Raw genomic sequence first — 24,251 nt, 5'->3', positions numbered from 1 at the left:
GACCACCTTTCTTCTCATGATTACAATATACTCACCTCTCGGTGTCTTGTATCTTGATTTGGTGATTCACAGGTCTGACTTTGACTGTTGATGGGAGAGCTTCTCTTAGCTGCAAAGATGGATGAAATCCCACCACAAATTTGTAAGTTTATATAAGTTACATAAGGTATTTTATTTCCTAAGTTCATTCCACTTTCAAATCAAAAACCTATTTTAATAGATCATTAAAACCTTGAAAGAAGACATTTAATAGCATATGTTGTAAGATAAATCACATAACCAATTCAAAAATCTTAGCATTTCTAGGTTATCAATATAGATTTCTTCATTTATTCACTACAACTCAATAGGTTAAGGTGCTAAAAATTGGCCATACTAAAAATTATAACAGTTAACATCTACATAGTGCCTAATATCTGTCAAGTCCTGTTCTAAGCATTTTACATATATCAACTGATTTAACACTTACAATAACCCTGTAATAACTTATGGTATACTTCCAGACCCATTTTACAGATGAAGATACTAAGGAACAGGGAATTTAACTTGCCCAAGGTCACTGACCCTTACAAAAAGTTTCCAGCCCAGGCTACCTGGCTCCAGGTGCTTTATTGAACACATTAAGCTGCCCCTGAGGTAAGATTCAAACCAGTCACATCTTTACCGGAGAATCAATGGGAAGCCAAAACGACAGGCCCCATTTGAATTGGAATACTTTGGTGCTGAGAGGCAAAGTGATTTACCAAATCACAAAGCAAGAGACCAGAGGAGTGTCACTCATGTGCCATTGTTTTTCTTCTGGCCATGCTAAGTTGAGTTTAATTTTCCCTCAGTGGGCACCATTTCAAGTCCACAGGCATCAAGCAGAGGGTAAGGAACCCGCTGTGAATATCACTGAGCAGCAAAGGGAGGGGGGAAGTGAATAGCTCAGGTGCTTTCATGGAGGGACATGATTCCTTAGTTTTTATACAAGTGTTAACCTCATTGCATCCATGGATTCTGAAGTAGATCACTTCTGACTATGGCATCTTTACTTAGTTCCTTGATATCTGAATATTATGATAGACTGTTACTCTTTAATTTACAATTTATTTCAATAGTTAATGGATTATATACATGTAAATTGAGGGATTAGTCTACTTTTACTGTATGAAAAATTTCATCTTTTGAATGGCTATAATAAGCAGGATTTGTCACTATAAGCATCTTATCACGTATATGAATAATATGCAACTCCTTAGTTTACAAAATCCCTTAACATGCTATGAACCTTGCAAGTTTGTGTTAAGTTATAGGGGAAAATAAAGCATGTAAGAACTTGTTTATGGTTTCCTTCCCTTTACAAAGCTCTTTTACATTCATAATCCTCCATTGTCTGCAGAGAAACCTTATAAAGTTAACAAACTGTATATATATGTATATATGTATACATATATATACTTCTGTATAAACTTCAGTGTGTGTGTGTGTATGTGTGTATATATATATATATATATATATATACACACACACACACACACACACACACACTTCTGTAGATTTCCCACATAATTTATCTCTTCTTAAATTTTGTTATTGTTGCTAAAAGTTGGGCTGGGAATAGATGTAATTAAGCACTCTCTATAAAATGGGCACTTTGTATGCATTCTTATTGACTCCTCACTATGAAGCCATATAAGGTGGTATTTTTATCTCCATTTTAAAGAAATAGAAATGCTCAGGGAGGTTAGGTTACATACATGTTAAGAGATAGATCTGGGGTGGAGCATGAACTTTTCAGGCACTTTTCAAGCTATCATGTTGTACTCTTTCTACAATTCGACAGTAGGACTATTGCATTGGACAATTCCTGTAGTGAAATGCCTTGATAAAAAAAAACAAAAAAACAACCCACTAAGGCGAGATTGTTAAGGAGCTGCTACTCCATCTACCATAATGATAAAATAATAATGGCTACCACTTATTCACTTACTATGTGCCTGGCATTCTTCTAAGTAATGTTACATATATTAACTCATTTATTCCTCATAACAACCCTGTAAGTATTTGTAATACTGTGTTTTGACCCTTATTTTACAGATGAGGAAACACAGGCACAGGAAGTTTAAATGACTTACCCAAAGTCATACAACTCAACAGCATGTGCTCCTGGTTTAGAGTTTCTCATCATGCAAATGAGCCCTGTACCTGGGACACCTAGATAACTCCCCGAAGATGTTTTCCTCCTCTTGGTTTCTTAAGAGCAAATCATCCCATCGCCCTCACTCCTATGTATGCTGACACTGTCCCACTGGGTGTCTGAGTCACAAACCTGTAATGATGTTCCTGATGGGCTTCACCAGTGCTGTGAAGCCAGAGACTTCGGGCTGTCTGTGCTCCCACATGGGCTGCCATATAACAAGCCCACTCGCCAGTCGGAACGTGAGGTCAGATTCCTGGGAGAAGAGAAGATCTATATCCAAGAACTGGCTGAAGGGACCAGTCAATGCAACGGTTAACATCATTCACCCAATAGTTTGTGGCACAAACTATTGGGTGTAAGATAGGCTCAAGGATGTATTGTACGACATGGGGAATATAGCCAATATTTTGTAATAACTATAAATGGAAAGTAACCTTCTAAAATTGTATAAAAAAAGAACATCATTCACACGATTATTTTCAAAGTAGGCTGATCTTCAGGACATTCCCTCATCACTCTGATGAGTATTTCTAGGGTAAACCAATAGCCTTAAATTATCATCATAATTATGATAGAAATCACGGTGGTCTGCTTTAGGCAAAATGAATCATTAATTAAGATGCAGCTTTGGGCAGAGCATGAAACACACAATTATTGTTTTCTGTTAGCAGTGATTGAGGCCTTTTTATTTCAAGGGTCTTGGCAGATCTCTTTACTTGTGGTTATTGTTATTATTCCTCTTAATGATTTAACTGTCCTTCTTTTTCCCTCATAAGGCAATATCCTCAGATGCTATTTTGACTTTCTCTTCTCCAGTCCATCTCTTGTTCTTGCATTTCATGGAATCAGGAACATATAGTTAGACCCTTCTTAGTATGTTATTTTATATTGTTGCCTTCTCAACAATCTTTTTTTTTAATTTATTTATTTATTTATTTATTTATTTATTTATTTATTTATTTATTTATTTATGGCTGTGTTGGGTCTTCGTTTCTGTGCGAGGGCTTTCTCTAGTCGTGGCAAGTGGGGGCCACTCTTCATCGCGATGCGCGGGCCTCTCACTATCGCGGCCTCTCCTGTTGCGGAGCACACAGGCTCAGTAATTGTGGCTCACAGGCCTAGTTGCTCCGCGGCATGTGGGATCCTCCCAGACCAGGGCTCGAACCTGTGTCCCCTGCATTGGCAGGCAGACTCTCAACCACTGCGCCACCAGGGAAGCCCCCTCAACAATCTTTAATTCCCTGAGGGCAGCGATGTAGCCACAGCCCCTGTCATCATCACAATGCTAAATACAGCATTAGGAATTGGGTGCATGATAGGTACTTGCTGAATTGTACTTACTTTACAACCCATACTCATTCGGTTATCTACAACTGAAGGTCTCTTCCAGGGAGTACATTCTCTGCTTCATCATTACATCATTTTGAGTGGCTGAGATGTTTAAAATGCAATTGTATAAGTACAAATGTATGACATTCTGAGGTTACATTTTCAACAACTCGGCCTCTCAAAACAACGTAGAGATGGACGCAGAGAGAGTGATTGCAGATTAATGAACATAACTGAGACCAGGAATTCACAGGGTGGTGATTTGCAACCTGGCTTGTATATTATAATCACCTGAGGAGATTTTAAAACCTAGGAGGCCCAGGCCCCGCTTCCTCTCCTAACCAGACCAATTAAATTAGAATCGCTGTGAGGTTTTCTTGAGTTGGCCCTGGTGACTCTCATGTGTAGCTATGGTCGAAAATCACTGATCTAGAAGGATGAGAGCTAGAAAGAAATTGAAAAAAAGGAAAAAAATTGATTCTGCAAATGGTGAATCAATGTAGCTCAAAGGAAGCTTCAACTGGAAAGGCTCGATGAAATCCCTGAATAAATCTCCACGTTGGTAAAGAGGGGACTCTTCCGTAAGCTATAGGCCAAGATCCTGGCACCACAGCAGTACCCATGATGGAAAAGCATCTAGTGTCAGTATTGGAAAAGCATTTGGTCAAATTCATGCCACTTTAATTCTACAAATATTTATAGACCACCTACTGTGTACCTGGTCCTATTCTAGGTTCTGGGATACAATAGTGAATAAAGCATACAAAAATCCCTGCTCTGGGGAGATTAACCAAGATGGCGGAGTAGAAGGACGTGCTCTCACTCCCTCTTGCGAGAGCACCAGAATCACAACTGGCTGCTGGACAATCATTGACAGGAAGACCCTGGACTTCACCAAGGAGGACACCCCACGTCCAAGGACAGAGGAGAAGCCACAGTGAGACGGTAGGAGGGGCGCAATCAGAGTAAAATCAAATCCCATAACTGCTGGGTGGGTGACTCACAGACTGGCGAACACTTATACCACAGAAGTCCACCCACTGGAGTGAAGGTTCTGAGCCCCACCTCAGGCTTCCCAACCTGGGGGTCCGGCAAAGGGAGGAGGAATTCCTAGAGAATCAGACTTTGAAGTCTAGTGGGAATTGATTGCAGGACTGTGACAGGACTGGGGGAAACAGAGACCCCACTCTTGGAGGGCACACACAAAGTAATGTGTGCATCGGGACCCAGGGGAAGGAGCAGTGACCCTGGGGGAGACTGAACCAGACGTACCTGCTGGTGTTGGGGGGTCTCCTGCAGAGGCGAGTGGTGGCTCTGTTTCACCGTGGGGATAAGGACACTGGCAGCAGAGGTCCTGGGAAGTTCTCCTTGGCGTGAGCCCTCCCAGAGTCTGCCATTAACCCCACCAAAGAGCACGGGTAGGCTCCAGTGTTGGGTTGCCTCAGGCAAAACAACCAACAGGGAGGGAACCCAGCCCCACCCATCAACAGTCAAGTGGATTAAGGTTTTACTGGGCTCTGATCGCCACAGCAACAGGGAGGGAACCCAGCCCCACCCATCAACAGTCAAGTGGATTAAGGTTTTACTGAGCTCTGACCGCCACAGCAACAGTCAGCTCTACCCACCACCAGAGCCTCCCATCAAGCCTCTTAGATAGCCTCAACCACCAGAGGGCAGACAACAGAAGCAAGAAAAACTACAATCCTGCAGCCTGTGGACCAAAAACCACAGTTACAGAAAGACAGAGAAGATGAAAAGGCAGAGGGCTATGTACCAGATGAAGGAACAAGAAAAAACCCCAGAAAAACAACTAAATGAAGTGGAGATAGGCAACCTTCCAGAAAAAGAATTCAGAATAATGATAGTGAAGATGATCCAGGACCTCGGAATAAGAATGGAGGCAAAGATTGAGAAGATGCAAGAAATGATTAACAAAGACCTAGAAGAATTAAAGAACAAACAAACAGAGATGACCAATACAATAACTGAAATGAAAACTACACTAGAAGGAATCAATAGCAGAATAACTGAGGCAGAAGAACGGATAAGTGACCTGGAAGACAGAATGGTGGAATTCACTGCTGCGGAACAGACTAAAGAAAAAAGAATAAAAAGAAATGAAGACAGCCTAAGAGACCTCTGGGACAACATTAAACGCAACAACATTCGCATTATAGGGGTCCCAGAAGGAGAAGAGAGAGAGAAAGGACCAGAGAAAATATTTGAAGAGATTATAGTCGAAAACTTCCCTAACATGGGAAAGGAAATAGCCACCCAAGTCCAGGAAGCGCAGAGAGTCCCATACAGAATAAACCCAAGGAGAAACACGCCAAGACACATAGTAATCAAAGTGGCAAAAATTAAAGACAAAGAAAAATTATTGAAAGCAGCAAGGGAAAAACGACAAATAACATACAAGGGAACCCCCATAAGGTTAACAGCTGATTTCTCAGCAGAAACTCTGCAAGCCAGAAGGGAGTGGCATGAAATACTTAAAGTGATGAAAGGGAAGAACCTACAACCAAGATTACTCTACCCAGCAAGGATCTCATTTAGATTTGATGGAGAAATCAAAAGCTTTACAGACAAGCAAAAGCTAAGAGAATTCAGCACCACCAAACCAGCTCTACAACAAATGCTAAAGGAACTTCTCTAAGTGGGAAACACAAGAGAAGAAAAGGACCTACAAAAACAAACCCAAAACAATTAAGAAAATGGTCATAGGAACATACATATCGATAATTACCTTAAACGTGAATGGATTAAATGCCCCAACCAAAAGACATAGACTGGCTGAATGGATACAAAAACAAGACCCATATATATGCTGTCTACAAGAGACCCACTTCAGACCTAGGGACACATACAGACTGAAAGTGAGGGGATGGAAAAAGATATTCCATGCAAATGGAAATCAAAAGAAAGCTGGAGTAGCTATACTCATATCAGATAAAATAGACTTTAAAATAAAGAATGTTACAAGAGACAAGGAAGGACACTACATAATGATCCAGGGATCAATCCAAGAAGAAGATATAACAATTATAAATATATATGCACCCAACATAGGAGCACCTCAATACATAAGGCAACTGCTAACAGCTATAAAAGAGGAAATCGACAGTAACACAATAATAGTGGGGGACTTTAACACCTCACTTACACCAATGGACAGATCATCCAAAATGAAAATAAATAAGGAAACAGAAGCTTTAAATGACACAATAGACCAGATAGATTTAATTGATATATATAGGACATTCCATCCAAAAACGGCAGATTACACGTTCTTCTCAAGTGCACACGGAACATTCTCCAGGATAGATCACATCTTGGGTCACAAATCAAGCCTCAGTAAATTTAAGAAAATTGAAATCATATCAAGCATCTTTTCTGACCACAACGCTATGAGATTAGAAATGAATTACAGGGAAAAAAACGTAAAAAAGACAAACACATGGAGGCTAAACAATACGTTACTAAATAACCAAGAGATCACTGAAGAAATCAAACAGGAAATAAAAACATACCTAGAGACAAATGACAATGAAAACACGACGACCCAAAACCTATGGGATGCAGCAAAAGCGGTTCTAAGAGGGAAGTTTATAGCTATACAAGCCTACCTAAAGAAACAAGAAAAATCTCAAGTAAACAATCTAACTTTACACCTAAAGAAACTAGAGAAAGAAGAACAAACAAAACCCAAAGTTAGCAGAAGGAAAGAAATCATAAAGATCAGAGCAGAAATAAATGAAATAGAAACAAAGAAAACAATAGCAAAGATCAATAAAACTAAAAGTTGGTTCTTTGAGAAGATAAACAAAATTGATAAGCCATTAGCCAGACTCATCAAGAAAAAGAGGGAGAGGACTCAAATCAATAAAATCAGAAATGAAAAAGGAGAACTTACAACAGACACCGCAGAAATACAAAACATCCTAAGAGACTACTACAAGCAACTTTATGCCAATAAAATGGACAACCTGGAAGAAATGGACAAATTCTTAGAAAGGTATAACCTTCCAAGACTGAACCAGGAAGAAACAGAAAATATCAACAGACCAATCACAAGTAATGAAATTGAAACTGTGATTAAAAATCTTCCAACAAACAAAAGTCCAGGACCAGATGGCTTCACAGGTGAATTCTATCAAACATTTAGAGAAGAGCTAACACCCATCCTTCTCAAACTCTTCCAAAAAATTGCAGAGGAAGGAACTCTCCCAAACTCATTCTATGAGGCCACCATCACCCTGATACCAAAACCAGACAAAGACACTACAAAAAAAGAAAATTACAGACCAATATCACTGATGAATATAGATGCAAAAATCCTCAACAAAATACTAGCAAACAGAATCCAACAACACATTAAAAGGATCATACACCACGATCAAGTGGGATTTATCCCAGGGATGCAAGGATTCTTCAATATACGCAAATCAATCAATGTGATACACCATATGAACAAATTGAAGAATAAAAACCATATGATCATCTCAATAGATGCAGAAAAAGCTTTTGACAAAATTCAACACCCATTTATGATAAAAACTCTCCAGAAAGTGGGCATAGAGGGAACCTACCTCAACATAATAAAGGCCATATATGACAAACCCACAGCAAACATCATTCTCAATGGTGAAAAACTGAAAGCATTTCCTCTAAGATCAGGAACGAGACAAGGATGTCCACTCTCACCACTATTATTCAACATAGTTCTGGAAGTCCTAGCCACGGCAATCAGAGAAGAAAAAGAAATAAAAGGAATACAAATTGGAAAAGAAGAAGTAAAACTGTCACTGTTTGCGGATGACATGATACTATACATAGAGAATCCTAAAACTGCCACCAGAAAACTGCTAGAGCTAATTAATGAATATGGTAAAGTTGCAGGTTACAAAATTAATGCACAGAAATCTCTTGCATTCCTATACACTAATGATGAAAAATCTGAAAGAGAAATTATGGAAACACTCCCATTTACCATTGCAACAAAAAGAATAAAATACCTAGGAATAAACCTACCTAGGGAGACAAAAGACCTGTATGCAGAAAACTATAAGACACTGATGAAAGAAATTAAAGATGATACCAACAGATGGAGAGATATACCATGTTCTTGGATTGGAAGAATCAACATTGTGAAAATGAGTATACTACCCAAAGCAATCTACAGATTCAATGCAATCCCTATCAAATTACCAAGGGCATTTTTTACGGAGCTAGAACAAATCATCTTAAAATTTGTATGGAGACACAAAAGACCCCGAATAGCCAAAGCAGTCTTGAGGCAAAAAAATGGAGCTGGAGGAATCAGACTCCCTGACTTCAGACTATACTACAAAGCTACAGTAATCAAGACAATATGGTACTGGCACAAAAACAGAAACATAGATCAATGGAACAAGATAGAAAGCCCAGAGATTAACCCACGCACCTATGGTCAACTAATCTATGACAAAGGAGGCAAAGATATACAATGGAGAAAAGACAGTCTCTTCAATAAGTGGTGCTGGGAAAACTGGACAGCCACATGTAAAAGAATGAAATTAGAATACTCCCTAACACCATACACAAAAATAAACTCAAAATGGATTAGAGACCTAAATATAAGACTGGACACTATAAAACTCTTAGAGGAAAACATAGGAAGAACACTCTTTGACATAAATCACAGCAAGATCTTTTTCGATCCACCTCCTAGAGTAATGGAAATAAAAACAAAAATAAACAAGTGGGACCTAATGAAACTTCAAAGCTTTTGCACAGCAAAGGAAACCATAAACAAGACGAAAAGACAACCCTCAGAATGGGAGAAAATATTTGCAAATGAATCAACGGACAAAGGATTAATCTCCAAAATATATAAACAGCTCATTCAGCTCAATATCAAAGAAACAAACACCCCAATCCAAAAATGGGCAGAAGACCTAAATAGACATTTCTCCAAAGAAGACATACAGACGGCCACGAAGCACATGAAAAGATGCTCAACATCACTAATTATTAGAGAAATGCAAATCAAAACTACAATGAGGTATCACCTCACTCCTGTTAGAATGGGCATCATCAGAAAATCTACAAACAACAAATGCTGGAGAGGGTGTGGAGAAAAGGGAACCCTCTTGCACTGTTGGTGGGAATGTAAATTGATACAGCCACTATGGAGAACAATATGGAGGTTCCTTAAAAAACTAAAAATAGAATTACCATATGACCCAGCAATCCCACTACTGGGCATATACCCAGAGAAAACCGTAAATCAAAAAGACACGTGCACCCGAATGTTCATTGCAGCACTATTTACAATAGCCAGGTCATGGAAGCAACCTAAATGCCCATCAACAGACGAATGGATAAAGAAGTTGTGGTACATATATACGATGGAATATTATTCAGCCATAAAAAGGAACGAAATTGAGTCATTTGTTGAGAAGTGGATGGATCTAGAGACTGTCATACAGAGTGAAGTAAGTCAGAAAGAAAAAAACAAATATCGTATGTTAATGCATGTATGTGGAACGTAGAAAAATGGTACAGATGAGCCAGTTTGCAGGGCAGAAGTTGAGACACAGATGTAGAGAATGGACATATGGACACCAAGGGGGGAAAACTGCGATGAGGTGGGGATGGTGATGTGCTGAATTGGGCGATTGGGATTGACATGTATACACGGATATGTATAAAACTGATGCCTAATAAGAACCTGCAGTATAAAAAAACAAACAAAACAACTAATACTAAACTTTCATTGGGTTATTTGTATGGAAATATGTTAATATAAATGTTTCAGACATTACATGAAATTTCTAAAAATCTTATATTTGTATTTGTATGGAAATATGTATGGAAATATGTTAATATAAATGTTTCAGACAGTACATGAAATTTCTAAAAATCTTATATTTGTATTTGTATGGAAATATGTATGGAAATATGTTAATATAAATGTTTCAGACATTACATGAAATTTCTAAAAATCTTATATTTGTATTTGTATGGAAATATGTATGGAAATATGTTAATATAAATGTTTCAGACATTACATGAAATTTCTAAAAATCTTATATTTGTATTTGTATGGAAATATGTATGGAAATATGTTAATATAAATGTTTCAGACATTACATGAAATTTCTAAAAATCTTATATTTGTATTTGTATGGAAATATGTATGGAAATATGTTAATATAAATGTTTCAGACATTACAGGAAACGTCTAAAAATCTTATATGTTCTGGTATAATGTTATAAGTAATAATCCTAGTTATTACTTTAAAATGTATATCTCAGAAATAACTAATTTTCTTGTCAACTGCATTATTATGAACTTTCATCAAATCTTTAACCATGGTCATTTTTAAGTCTTTTGTCATTTACAGACAGTTCTGGGTGTACTCTGATGATTTTGCAAATATGTTCCTATAAAAGAGTTTCATCTTCAAGAAATTCATGGAAAAGACTCTGACAAGTACAGGTTTCTGGTAACTGACTGTACTGCTGAACTGAATGAATAAGCATTTTCAGAACTCTAATGAAAAACTGATGAACTCATAAAAGTGCTAACAAAAGATCAAGATGAAAAAAAAGAAATTAATTACATGGGACTGAGTGAACTGATGAGGATGAGTATAATTTTTGTGACTTTCTGTCTGAATTAAAAAAAAAAAAAATCCCACAAGGACTCAGAGGAAAAGAATATACAAATCAATTTTCACTGCAAAGTAAAGGAGCTGTTACAGTGGAGGATTACTGGACTGAATGTCAATGTTATGACATAGTATAAGTGTGTTTCATGTTTGGTAATTGCAATCATTGTTGCTTTTGTTGTGGTCATCCATGTACAATGCTTGGTGTCAGTCTATCTATCTCTTGTAAAAATAAAATACAGTGTGTGTGTGTGGAAAAAAAAAAAAAAAAAAAAAAAAATCCCTGCTCTCCAGTGCAAAGGAGAAGTAAAGCAGGGAAAGGGAAGTGTCAGACAAGGTGCTGATGTTTTAGACAGGAAGGCCAGGGAAGGCCTTCTTGTGCAGGTGACTTTTGAATAAGGATCTGAATGAAATGAAGGAGCTGCCATGTAGATATTTCCAGAAAAAGCATTTTGTGAAAAGGGATCAGCAAGTGCAAAGGTCCTAAGTATATCTTGTGTGCCAAGAAACAGCCAAGAGACTGCAGACCTGGAGTCAAGCGAATGACAGAAGAGTAGAAAAAAATAAGATTGGAGACGTTTTTGAATTCCAAATAATATAGGGCCTGATACGTCATAGTAAGGACTTCAATTACTGAGTAACATGAGAAGTCACTGGAGGGTTTTGAACAGTGGAATGACATGACTCGATGTATGTTTTGAGGATCACTCAGACTATTGAGAATAGTTTGAGAAAGGGCAAGGGAGGGGACGGACTAGGGAGCTATTATTATCAACTAGGTGAAAGATCATTAGACTAGGGTATTAGTAGAGGGCAAAATGAGAAGCTGTAGATTCTGGATACATTTTGAAGATACAGTTTATAGAATTTGTTAATTGACTAGAGGTAGAGTGTAGGAAAAAGAGATGTCAAAGATTTTTTGGCTTTGTCGCTGATAAAGATGGGCAAGACGAAGCAGGAACAGGTTTGGGGATATCAGGAGCCTAGTTTTAGACATGTTAAGTTTGAGAGGCCTGTTAGACATTCAACTAGATATACTGAGTAAACAACTAGATAGACAGATCCAAAGTTAAGGGGAAAGCAACCCCCTTCCCTTGAAATGGACATGGGGAAGTCTGCATGGTATCATGTGTGGTATTAGATCCAGCAATCAGAGAATTAACCATGTGCAAAGTATATCAGATTTGTCTCCAGAAATGAAGAATGCTAAATCACAATTGATCTGGTTTTGACAATTTCTTAGTTTCAGAGATTGGTCCTTTTCCACATTTCTTCTAAGTAATCCTGGCACAAATAAAACTCCAATGGACATTGCAGCAGGAAGTGGGTTCTCTTAAACTGACATCCTGGCTTTTAACCTCTGCTCTATCCACTCAGTGACAGTTACTGTTATCATTTTGTTTTGTTTGATATACCCCCAACTAGACTGTTTATTTCTTGAAGACAAGTTGAGATCTCCTTCTGTGCATTTTTCCTTGAACATCAATACATAATTGTTGATTAATTGAGCACGTTACAGTCTCCAAATAACACCAAATAAATCTGATCATTCTTTAGACCTGAACACCTGCAGAACGGATGGCCAGTTCTTATGTTGATATGCTCCTTTGTAAGTCCTCTTAAGTTGGCTGAATGTATAAACTCTGGGTCACTAATTCCTCTTATAGAATCCCCTTTCATGGGTCACCCAGTGTGATATATACACACATGCATACATGAACAGAAACTCTGTAGTTGGAGAAGGTACTCTATCATTCAAACAGCTGTGGGGTGGGTGGTCTAGAAAGGTTCTGAGAAAAACCAGAAGGTGTAAAAATTCAAAGAATCAACATTTCCACAATGCTGCTTGCAATGAAAGCCTGTTTCCATGATGACATGAAGCAATTCTAAATGTGTTTACTAGTAGCTTAGAGACATCTACTTAAACAACTATTATTTTAAATTCTGTTTTAAAGTTGTTTACTTCAGACATACGAATTTTATAAAAATCTCCTTGAGGGCTTGGATTTTGTTTTATCCCCTGCTGTTTCTCCAGCACTCTGAACAGTGCCTAGCATGTAGTAGGTACTCAATAAATATTTATTGAAGGAATAAGTGATTAGGATCAAATCAAGAAAATGTTGGCAGCACACTTAAAGTAGATTCCTTAGTTGTAACAAATGTTCATCATTAAAAAATTAAATTTGGTCTAAAATTAATAATATATTTGACAGAATTTTCAGATTATTGATTTCATGTAAAATATTTGAGCTAGTTATAAAGTAAAAGCATAAAAATGCATTGAATTATACACTGTCTTACAAAAGGATGAGTCACTTAGATTATTTGCTAATTAGTAAACTAATTCATTCAATAAATATCAATTAAATGCCTACAAAACACAGACACTACATTAGCTACCCAAGATACAATGATAATTCCTATTCTCAAACCATCTGGAATCTAGTAGAAGAGATGGACAGATAAAGAGATAATGATAATAATAAGCTAAAAAAAATAATAAAAATATGTCTAATATATTATAGAGATAGAGAAGGAGGGAGGATAGATCTTGAATGAAGTCATAAATGATGTGCAAGAATTTTCTAGGCAGAAGGGTAGGGTAGGAGGGTATTCCAGGTGACATGACAAGCATGAAATAGGCCTGGAAAAAAGTATGTTATGTTCTTAGGGAGACTCCAAGCATTTGGAGCTCATAGGCAGGAGAGGTAGCAACACAGGTCATGGAGGCCCCAGTTATCACACTGGGGAGCTAGTTTCATCCTCTGTATAATGAGAAATCAACAAGTTATTTTAAGTATGTTGGTGATATGTTCAGATCTGCATTTTAGAGAGATCACTTTGGTGTTGAGGTTGGATTTTATGAGACAAGCCAGGAGACGTGTAAATCCAGTTAGAAAGTGGCCCAAGTAAGAGGCCCAAGCAATGGATGATGAAATCTTGGGTTAAGGAGGATAATAGGGTTGAAGAAAATTAGGTAAATTTGAGAAATATTTAAGAGACAAAATGAGTAGAACTCTGTGATTAGTGGAATGTGTAGGTAAGGATGAAGGAGTAATCAAAAGAAGCACCTAGGTTTTGAGTTTATGTGAATGGGTCCATCACCTGAAATACAGAACATCAGGACAATGGCTCATTCCAGGGGAAATCTGAAATGCCCTTAGATTATCTATCTGGAGAAGCTAGTTGACAAGTTGGTCTAGAGGTTAGGAAAGGAGACTACTTTAGACATATAAAATTAGGTGACCTCAGCCTATTAGGACACACATGGTAAATGAAGCAGGAGAGGAGGTCTCCAAAGAGAAGACAAGGTGAGAAGTGCAAAGGGTCTAGGTTGCATCTCTGGAGAACCACAATGTTAGAGGGGCAGGCAAAGAAGATGAGCTCTCAAAGGAGATAGAGCAGAAATAGCCAGGGATGCAAGGAGAACTAGCAGAGTGTGGTGCCACCAAAGGGATAAAAAACTTCAAGAAGAAAGGATTGTAAGTTCAAATGCAGCTAAAGTTTAGTGAAATGAAGACAGCAAAATAAAGATTAGGTTCAACAGCTCAAGGTTGTTCATGACCTTGATGAGAAGAGTTCCAGCACAGAAACAAAAGAAACAGTATAGTTTTGTAGAAAGTCAGATGGAATTGGGTTTGAATCCCACCTTGGTTACTTAATGAGCTTGATTGTTACCTCTCTGAACCTGAGTTTCCTCTTTGGTAAAATGAAGACAAAGATATCCACCTTCCTGTGGGTGTTTGTAAAAATTAGAAATGATTTGTGAAAACTTTTGTTACCTAATAGAGGAAAGCAGAAGCAAGTGGAAGGGATTGAGGAGGTGTGGAAGTGGAGGCACAGGCTCATACCTAGACTGGATTTCAGCCCTTCATGCCTCCTGCAGTACTATGTCCTATAAGAGCCTCAACGTAAAACATTGTCTATGTGAGCACAGAGTGGGGACTCGAGGGAGTCAAGACAAGGACTGACAAGTGGGGCAGCACACGGAGCTTGAGACCACAATTTGTAGAAACAACAGGCTGGACTGTTGTCTGGTTTTCCCCTAGGAGCATGCAGATCTCTGGGGCTGGGATAGAAAAGGTGGCTTTCGGTCTTGATCTGGGGCTGGAGTTCTGAAGGACAAATGCAAAGGAAGAATAGGGAGAAAAGGCCATTAAAGGTGCTGGTGAGAGCAGTTGACATGGGTACAGTACGGATAAGGAAGGTAGGGCCTGATAACTAGCAGGCAAATAAAAGATCTAGGTCAGTGGATCTCAATCAGGGGCAATTCTCACCCCTCCCCACCCCTTAAGGACATCTGGCAGTGTCTAGAATCATTTGTGGCTGTAACAATTCGGAGGAAGGAGGTACTACTGGCATCTAGTGGCATCTAGAAGCCAGAGATGTCAGTAAATATCCTCCAAAGCACAGGACAAAGAATTATCTGGCCCCAAATGCCAATGGTGCCAAGATTGAGAAACCCTGATCAAGGGATTGTACATTCCTCACTACACTGATAAAAGTAAAGCCCTCGCTCAGATGAAAAAAGCCTTGTGGGGAAATTTATTGACTCATTAATACTTTTTGTTCCCTATGGCATCTAGAACAATATTTCTTTCATAGCAATAATAAAATGATAAAACAATAATGCTAGTAATAATAGCCAACAGTAATTTTTACAGTACAATACTATGTATTAATCACTGTGCAGTGTTTCATAGGCATTGTTTTACTTCCTTATAAATACTCCAATCCCAGGCCATAGGTAAAACTTGGGGACATTGAGCCAGCTTTCCTCACTATCTGTTTGGTCTCCCCTGAAGGAAGATCTGGCTCCCCTTCTACTAATAATTCATAATGTCAATAGCAATAAAATGCCAACACTAAAAACTACCATTTGTTAATGCCTTTTTGTGTGTCAGGTTGAGCACTTTAATTTGTTTAATCCTCACAATGCTCCATAAAATTATTCTTATGTTCAATTTATACTTGAGAAAACTGAAGCTTAAAGAAGTTAATTGCACGATGTCTTTCCTACATAGAATAGGAAGCAGCAAGCACTGGATTCTAACACAGGCCTATCTGTTTCCAAATCTTGGACTCTCAGCATGTTTTCAAATAAACTTATAGCCATTCCAGCCACTCCTATACTTCCACATTTTTTAATCCAGAGGATCTCTCTCTACAAATAGACATGTTATAGGCTATCTTTTTTTTTTTTTTTTTAAGGAGCTTTCTTTCTTGCCCTTTCTGTTTTGGGGACTACGTACCTATGTATAATTGCTACTTTTAGCATCTGGATCAGCTTCTGATAATAACTTGGGTTTATTTAGTGACAGTCATTACATATTTATTGATTGCCTCATATATGCCAGACACTATTCTAGACACTACCAGATAGAGTTGTGACCTGGACAGGCAGTGTCCCTTTGCTCCAGAACCTCTGTTCTGGTGGGGGTGATGGGCAACAAACATGTAAATAAACGCATAAAATAATTTCAGGTACTGATAGGTGCTAAGAAGGAAACAACAAAAAATGTAGAGTCATGTCCTAGTGGCACTAAAGTAACCAGGGAAATACTTTGAGTTGGTAACATTTGAGTTGTGAGTAAATTGATGAAAAGAACATGGCCATGTGAAAATCTAGGGTGGAAGGTGGCAGTAAATGTTTCAAACAGAAGGAAAAACAAGTGCAAAGGCCTGAAAGCAAAAACAAATGTGTTGAGTTTGAGGATAAGCCTCTGGGAAGCCTGCAACTTAGTGAACAAGAGAGAGGCCAGTGAGATGGAGGGAGATGAGGCCAGGTAGCGGGGCAGGAGCCAGATCCTGCAGATCCCACAGGTCAGGGGGACCGTCTCAGTTAAAGTAATGCTTTCCATTAAGTGTAACCTTTATCAAAGACTTTTAAAAATAGAAAGTGTAATGCTTTTAAAGCAGCAATTTAACAACATTTAATATCTTTTGATAATTTTGATAGACAATGTGGCCAGTGCATATGAAGCATTTTGGGGATTTACAGGTAGTTTCAATTCTAGTCCTACCAGCCATGGAACAGAGTCAATCAGATTAAGATCCTAATATTCTATTAAAGGACAGTTAAGCATATTAATTCCTTCTTATCTCTTGTCAGAGCACTTAGATGGAATATTGTAACTTATTCATTCACAGAAGTAACAAATAGTTCTTTCCATGTACTTGATTTTTTTTTTCTGCGTACTTTCCATGTATTATGTCTTCATATATATTCACCCTGTGTTTGAATATCCACAGTTTTATGCAATGGAGGATCCAAGAGGTTAAATAATATCAACAAGATCGCACAGCTAGAAAGTGGTAGCACTATGATTTAAAATAATATTGTCTCTTTCAGATACAAGGGGTACATGTATATAATTGTATTTTAATACAATTTGTTTCCATGTAATACTATGTTTTGTACTTTATGCATTTAAAAATATTTTGAAAAGCAATTCTTAGATTGTATACCAAAATATCAAAAAGTCCACAATAAAAACTTCTGTTCCAGATCTTGCCTTATAATAGAAGCAGCTACAACATGCTATAGAAATACAAAGGAGATGGTGACTAAACCTACATGGGGAAGGTCAGAGGAAAAGCTCCATGGAAATGATGAGACTAAAGTTGAAGTCTGAAGAACCCTGAAAGGAACAGAGGAGGGAAAGGAGGGCAGAGCAAACAGCAAGGGCATATTCAGGCAGTGGTTCACAGGGCTCCCAGAACTGGCTCATGAGGTGGCCAGTAGGGATTGGCAGTTCATCAGTTAAGACAGGATTTAAGCCCCAGATCACAGTTGACTCTATGTGCCATGTTTAATATATTGGGTATTATCTTGGGGCAGATGGAGAACCACTGAAGACTTTTAAGTAGGACAATTGTGGTTTTGAAATAACGTTCAATAGTTTAGTATAGAAACAAAGCTCTCCATGTCTTGGCTTGCTATAAGATCATACAAAGACATGGATGCCAAATACAGAAATATCATTTGAAGCAAACCCTCATCTGACTTCTAGTTCCCCTTAGCCCTCACCAGCTTTCTGCTTACCTTGATCCTGTGTACCAGAGGAGCAAACAGAAACACAAAGAGCTCCACAGTAGCCATGGAGTTCTGGAAGATCTTCCGTCGGTTGTTTTCTTCTTCATCATTGGAGTTGTTTTGGCAAGGCTGCCCTGGAGAACCCTGGTTTTCCACCTGGTGGATGAAAGCACTGCTGCTGCCACCCCAGCTGGAGCCTCGGTCTGTGCCCCCAAAACGCTCGCTGTTGCAGTCCTGGGGGGCCTCCAGGAGCATCCAGTGCAGGGTATGAAGGAGCTTTGTCTCAGCGACACCCAGTTTATCCTGGTGGCCTGCATGGGACAACAACACAGCTAGGTTAAGGCAAACTCTGTGACCAGAACAACGGATGTCAACCTTGGGTGTGGGAAGAACATCCTTGCTTTGTTCTGTGGCTTGATTTCCTGGGAGACACTAGCATTTCTCTACACCACTTACAGCCACTGCTGAAAGGGTTCATCACTCTTGCTTTGGGACTTTCTAACTGGCTGCAATCTCTGCAGAATGATATGCTGACACAGGGAAAGAAACTGCATGCATCACATCTCTTCAGTCAGATACCCACATATATTTCCAAATAAGCAGCATAGTAGTTAAGAGTATGGGCTTTGAGGATAACAACTACTCCGTTTTAGACAGTGTGATTAGGAAAGGCCCCTCTATAGAGGTAACATTTGAGCAGAGACCCAAATGAGGGGAAGGAACTGGTTGGAGAAGATCTTGGGGCAGATGGCTAGGACATAATGCCATGTGGGAAAAGTAATCTGCAAAATAATCTAAACAAGAAAAATAATATGTATGTGCATGCAATGCACACATACACATAATACCACAAAGTTGGGAAAAGATCTGGAGGGGAATATGACGAATTCATGAAGGTGGTCGCTTTAGGCGTTGGGAGGACAAAGGGACAACTCTGATTAGAACTCATCTTGAACAGGTGAGAGAGAGTCTTTAGCTTCTCTATAACACTCTAATGTTTAAAAGGAGAAAACATTCACATATTCTTGTAAAATTAAAAAGCTAAAAGAAAGAGAGCTAGTTCCCTCATTGGTAAAATGGAGATAACAATGACACCAATGGGAGGGAGATTTTGTCAGAATTAAATGAGAATGTGTGCCCAGTGCCTGGAAAAATAGTCAGTTATACAGGTTGTTACTGTGAGTGTTATTATGAGTTACCATGAGTGAGGACAATGGTATGTCATGAAGAAGGAATGTAGGAGCACCAACCTAGCTTGTTTCTGTTTGACAGCAGGGTTGCAGTACAGTGAAGGACATGAGGCAAAGCAGCTTGTACCAGTTCCCATCTGGAAATGCTCTGGATGGCTTCAGAGAGGGCCGGAGAGAGGCCATGCAGCTTGTTTTCTACCAACACTCGTTCAAAGGACTGTAGATACCAAAAAAAAAAAAAAAGTAAAATAAGAAATTAGAGATTCTGATGGGTGAAAAAATAGACAACACGGTACTGTATATCCAAAAAGACACATATCACTAGACCAAATTCTTTAGAGTGCCCTCACATTGCATTTCATTGTATATGTTGACATGAAATGAGTCAGTGATAATTTCCTATTATCTACCCATTTTCACGTTTTTGATCCAAATTATATGGCTTGAATTATTAAATGATTTTTATTTCCACCAAAATAAGCTCCCGTCAAAAAGAGTACAATACACATTTAGCTGTATAAAGGTTTTGGACATAATATTTTATAAAATGATGTTGGGTCATTGAAAGGAGCTATCACAACTGCAGACCAAGGTGAAATGTCTTCTGTGAAAGTGTCTTGAGGGACAGAATTTATGTGAATGGGCAACAAGTGCTAAATAAGAGCAAACTCTTTCAAGAGATCTGATTTTGGGGTCTCTGAGTTATTCCATGTCCCTAGCAATGATCTGGCACAGGACACTCCTTACATAATGCCTAGAACCATAAAGATTGTTCATCTAACTGTTGAATAAAGAGAGAAAAGGAGGGAAAGAAGAAAGGAGGGAGGGAGGAGGGAAATAAGCCATTTCTGCTTTGGTGGTTTATTAAATCTTCTATCCTGGCCAGGGATACTTTCAGCAAGTGAAGCACCCCACCCCCAAGCCCCAGAACAAGTTGACCTACTGAGTTGCTTTTTTCTCTTTGAAGGTGGAGGAGGATATCACTATAAGGTGTTGGGGAAACTGCAGCTACCAAATATCACACTAAATTTAATAAACATTTGACTTGTATGAACAGAACCTGCTTGCTACTTGATGTCCCAAATGGTCTAGAGAACTGTGCTCTCCCCGAGTGGTCATGATACCAGTCCCAAGTGCTCAAGCTGTATTATTGGAATTATTAGGATATCTGAGAAAAAATATGGCTTAATACAGAGATTCTCTAAAGAAGGCTATTTACCTTTGACTCAAGAAAATACATTCACCTTCATAATGAAAGGCATGCTGAGGTTTGGCAAGGAGTGCAATCAGAGATGTAGTCTTTGGGGTTTTCTTAAAGAAACCAGATAAAGGCAGATGCAAATACTTTTAAATTCCTCAGCCGTCGGGTATCTAAGTATTCATTAAGTAAAGGGTGAGTATGTTAGACATTAAAAGATTATAAAGAATTTATACAGTCTTGATGAATATACTTTCAGAGGATGAGTTATAATATATTTCATAATCTCAGGAAGCTTTAGATACTTAATGCCATTTTCTTCTTAAATGTTACTAATATAACTTTTTGTAATTTTAAAACCTGGAAATTGTTTTCTATACTTACATCACTCTCTATCTATCTGTATGTATGAATGGGACTTACTTGATATTGTGTGACAACATTAAAATGTCGGACGTATCTTTGCCAAGAACAGAGAAAAGTCAGGGTTATTTTAAGCTGGTATAACGGTAAGCATGATTTGAGGAAGGCTCAGAGATTTCAGGTGTCAAGTTACTTTAACTTGAGCTAAGTACAACAAATTCCATTAAAAGGTCCTTATTAAAAAGTTAGTTAGATTTTAAAAAATATCTGTGACAATTTTGAAGGGCAGGAAATGCAACAAAAAAAATTCTTATTTGAGTGTGTGCTGTGCACGTATGTGTGTGTATGGGGAGAGGTGTTTAATTTTCCAATTGGCTTCCATAATAGTGTGTGGCCCTAACACGTTTCAGAGCTCCTTACTAGAAGGTCATTTGCAAATATCATGGCAATATCCAAATGGGTAGGTTTCCACTTTTAGGTTATAATATATGCAATGTAAAGACCTTTATGTGAGCTCCAATTTTTAATGAAGCCTTTGAAAATCCCATTTTAATTTTGCTTCACGTTTTTGTGTCTTCTTCTCAATTGGTAAAAAGACAATTTGTAAGGCATGGGATTCCCTTAGAATCTCAGGACACGGGCACTGTATTTTGCATAAATATTAATAGCATTATTTTCATAATTATTTCATATCGTCCATTTCAGACTTGCACAAAAAATGGAAGACATAAAAGTTCAGAATTGCATATTACTTTGAGTAGGTCATAGGCTCTCATTTTATGAGCTTCCACTATATAACAGTTTTGATCTTGTTGATTAACGATTTGACTTATTATACTTGTCCTTGTTCTGTTATCTTCCCACACTCTCTTCTACTGCTCTACCCCTCCCCACTTAGGGTCTTTAGACTTGCTGTCCCTCTGCTCTGCCCTCAGCTATTTCTCCCTCCCTTCCTTCAAATCTTTGTCCAGGGGTCACATTAGCAGGCAAACCTTATCTATCCACTACTTCTAACATGAAACCTCCACCCTAGTGCTCCTTAATGTCCTTTCTTGCTTAATTTTTCTCCATAGCGCATATCACCATCTGACTGGCTATGTATTTTACTCATTTATGAGTGGCCTATCCCCCTCCCAGTAGAATGCAAACTCTATATTTGTTTTGATTATTGCTCTATCTCATCATCTAGAACAGCGCCTGGCACATAGTAGGTGCTCAATAATATTTGCTGAGTGAATTAATATATACAGTCAGTACAATTTAAATTCTTTCTTTCAAATTACCACACAGTATATGCAAATAGTCATTAAATGGTGAATATCACATACCACACAAGAGGCTTCATATTGCTTCCCCAGTTTAGGCCTCAAAAATGCACTGAAAAATTAATAGAAATAATTGTTTTAAACACAAGTAAAATTATTATTAGAGCATCCTTATGACATATTTTCAACGAATAAGACATAGCGCTATGAAACAAATTTCACGCCTCCCTATGGCTTGTTAATGAGCAGGTATTAAACAGCTGACGACATTTGCTTTTATATGTGTAATTACATACGTGAAAAAGCTGTGGATTTCTACGTTTTCTGTATCCAGTCTTATTCTGAAGACTTTTTACCTAATCGGATTCTAAATCACCAATGGTCAGAAGCGTTGCATTACTCATGTGTACCGTCATTTCAAAAACTGAAAACTGAACACAGCTTGTGGCATATGATTTTCAGAATCTAATTTCTTATCTGATAAATCTCTAAAATAATAATAATAATAATAATAATAATAATGATGATGATGATGATGATGATGATGATGGAAACCTTGTTTCCTGTTTATGGAAATAGGTTTCAGGTTTTTCCAAGAAAAAAATTTTTTTTATCAAAAATGATTCTTCTCAGAGGCTTTAACCAGGAAGATTACACTAGCTGAACCTGAGCAAAAATGGTTAACAAGTGGGCATAGCAGATATTCAACAAACAGGAGCTGGAAAAACAACAGGTCACCGGGCTGGAATTACAGCAGGAGATGGAGGGGGGATTGGACACAGGAGCACAGCCAGTCATAATTATCTTCCCTAATTCCCCGCCCCCTCTCACTAGGCTCTCTGCCCTCTCACCCCCTAAATAATGTATATATTTATTCTACAGCTGCCAACCTGCTGGTCGTCAAACTTCACTGAAATATTTTTTAAATGCGTGTTTTTAAGCGGGTGCAGAAGGCTTGATTTCCAGCCCCAGAGAGGGAGCTGCAGGCTGTGGCGCGGCCTCGGCAGCAGCGGCAGCAGCGGCGACGACGACCCAGGCGGCCCCAGGAGCGCTCCCAGCCCGGGGCGGCCCACGGTGCGCCCTCTGCGCCCCTCACCTGGTTTGCCGCCACAGGAAGGTCTGGATGGGCAAGGGGATGCCGCGGCCGCTGTCTTGCTCTTGGCCCTCGGAGCTCTTCCTCTTCACCATGATGGTGGCTCCTGGGAGTTCTACTGCAGGACCCAGCGCTGGCTCCTCGCTAGCCGCCGCCGCCGCCGCCTCCTCCCGCTGCTCTCCCCAACTCTCATCCCCTCCTTCCCTGAGGCAGAGCAGCCTCCCTCCGCCCTGATCCCCCGTCCCTCTCCCCTTCCCCAGCCCCTCCCCGCGCGTGGAACATGGCTGCGGGAGGAGGGGAGGGCTGGAGGAACCGAGGAGCGAGGACGGGGGCGCTCGGAGAAGCCGTCCGCCTCGCCGCCCCCGCGCCCTCTCCTTGCTTTCAGCACCTCCCACTGTGGACAGCGGCCCGCGCCGGACAGACCGGCGGGAGACAAGAGCAGGGGTCAGGTTGAGCAGCCGTGGGATGGCCAAAAGAGTCCAAGCTCCGCATCGCACGCAGGTGTCCTGCGTGTCCTCTTTAGCCCCCAGAATTCGGCTTCCTCCCCTCGGAGCTGCACCCCAGGAGTGTCCCCTGTCCTGCTTCCCAACCTTGGCATCTGAAGAACTGTCACGTTCTGGGGAGGAGGAGCTTTGGGGAACCGCAGAGCAGTCACTAACCCTGGCATCCTTCGCACCTCTAGCAAGGAGGTCAGGAGTCCACCCTCGGGATTCAGCAGAAGGAGCACATGAAAATTATTAGAAGTGTAAACCAGGAAGGAAGCAAGTTTGGCAAAACAGAAAGCTTGAAAGTTCTCTGACGTGAGAATTTACTGTAAAAGGGTAACCACAAGAAAGTAACCATGCTTGTTTTGACAAAGCAGAAATATTGTCAAACTAACCAGTTGTGGGTATCAGTTAATTACAACTTGAGAAAGAACATGTGAATCATGCAGTTAGAA

The 24,251-nt window shown here is 39.2% G+C and overlaps 1 protein-coding gene across 6 annotated transcripts in view; it reads right to left on the bottom strand.

Moving 5' to 3' along the window:
* UNC80 (unc-80 homolog, NALCN channel complex subunit) overlaps nucleotides 1-23,437 on the bottom strand; it is a 246,135-nt gene extending 222,698 nt beyond the window's left edge. For all 6 annotated transcript variants that reach the window (XM_007187842.2, XM_057551653.1, XM_057551656.1 and 3 more), the window contains exons 1-6: nucleotides 23,315-23,437; nucleotides 22,282-22,330; nucleotides 19,453-19,609; nucleotides 18,212-18,513; nucleotides 2,312-2,435; nucleotides 36-109 (exon numbers count right to left, since the gene is read on the bottom strand). In XM_007187842.2, the coding sequence (XP_007187904.1) occupies nucleotides 36-109; nucleotides 2,312-2,435; nucleotides 18,212-18,513; nucleotides 19,453-19,609; nucleotides 22,282-22,330; nucleotides 23,315-23,406 (798 nt within the window). In that variant the 5' untranslated portion in view covers nucleotides 23,407-23,437. The remainder of the gene's footprint in view (nucleotides 1-35; nucleotides 110-2,311; nucleotides 2,436-18,211; nucleotides 18,514-19,452; nucleotides 19,610-22,281; nucleotides 22,331-23,314) is intronic.
* Nucleotides 23,438-24,251: the final 814 nt, after the last annotated feature.

The sequence above is a fragment of the Balaenoptera acutorostrata genome, chromosome 8 (assembly GCF_949987535.1).
Source record: "Balaenoptera acutorostrata chromosome 8, mBalAcu1.1, whole genome shotgun sequence".
NCBI classification, from domain to species: Eukaryota; Metazoa; Chordata; class Mammalia; order Artiodactyla; family Balaenopteridae; genus Balaenoptera; species Balaenoptera acutorostrata.
The sequence above is the reverse complement of the archived record's forward strand: the minus strand, read 5'-3'. Positions and strand labels throughout refer to the sequence as shown.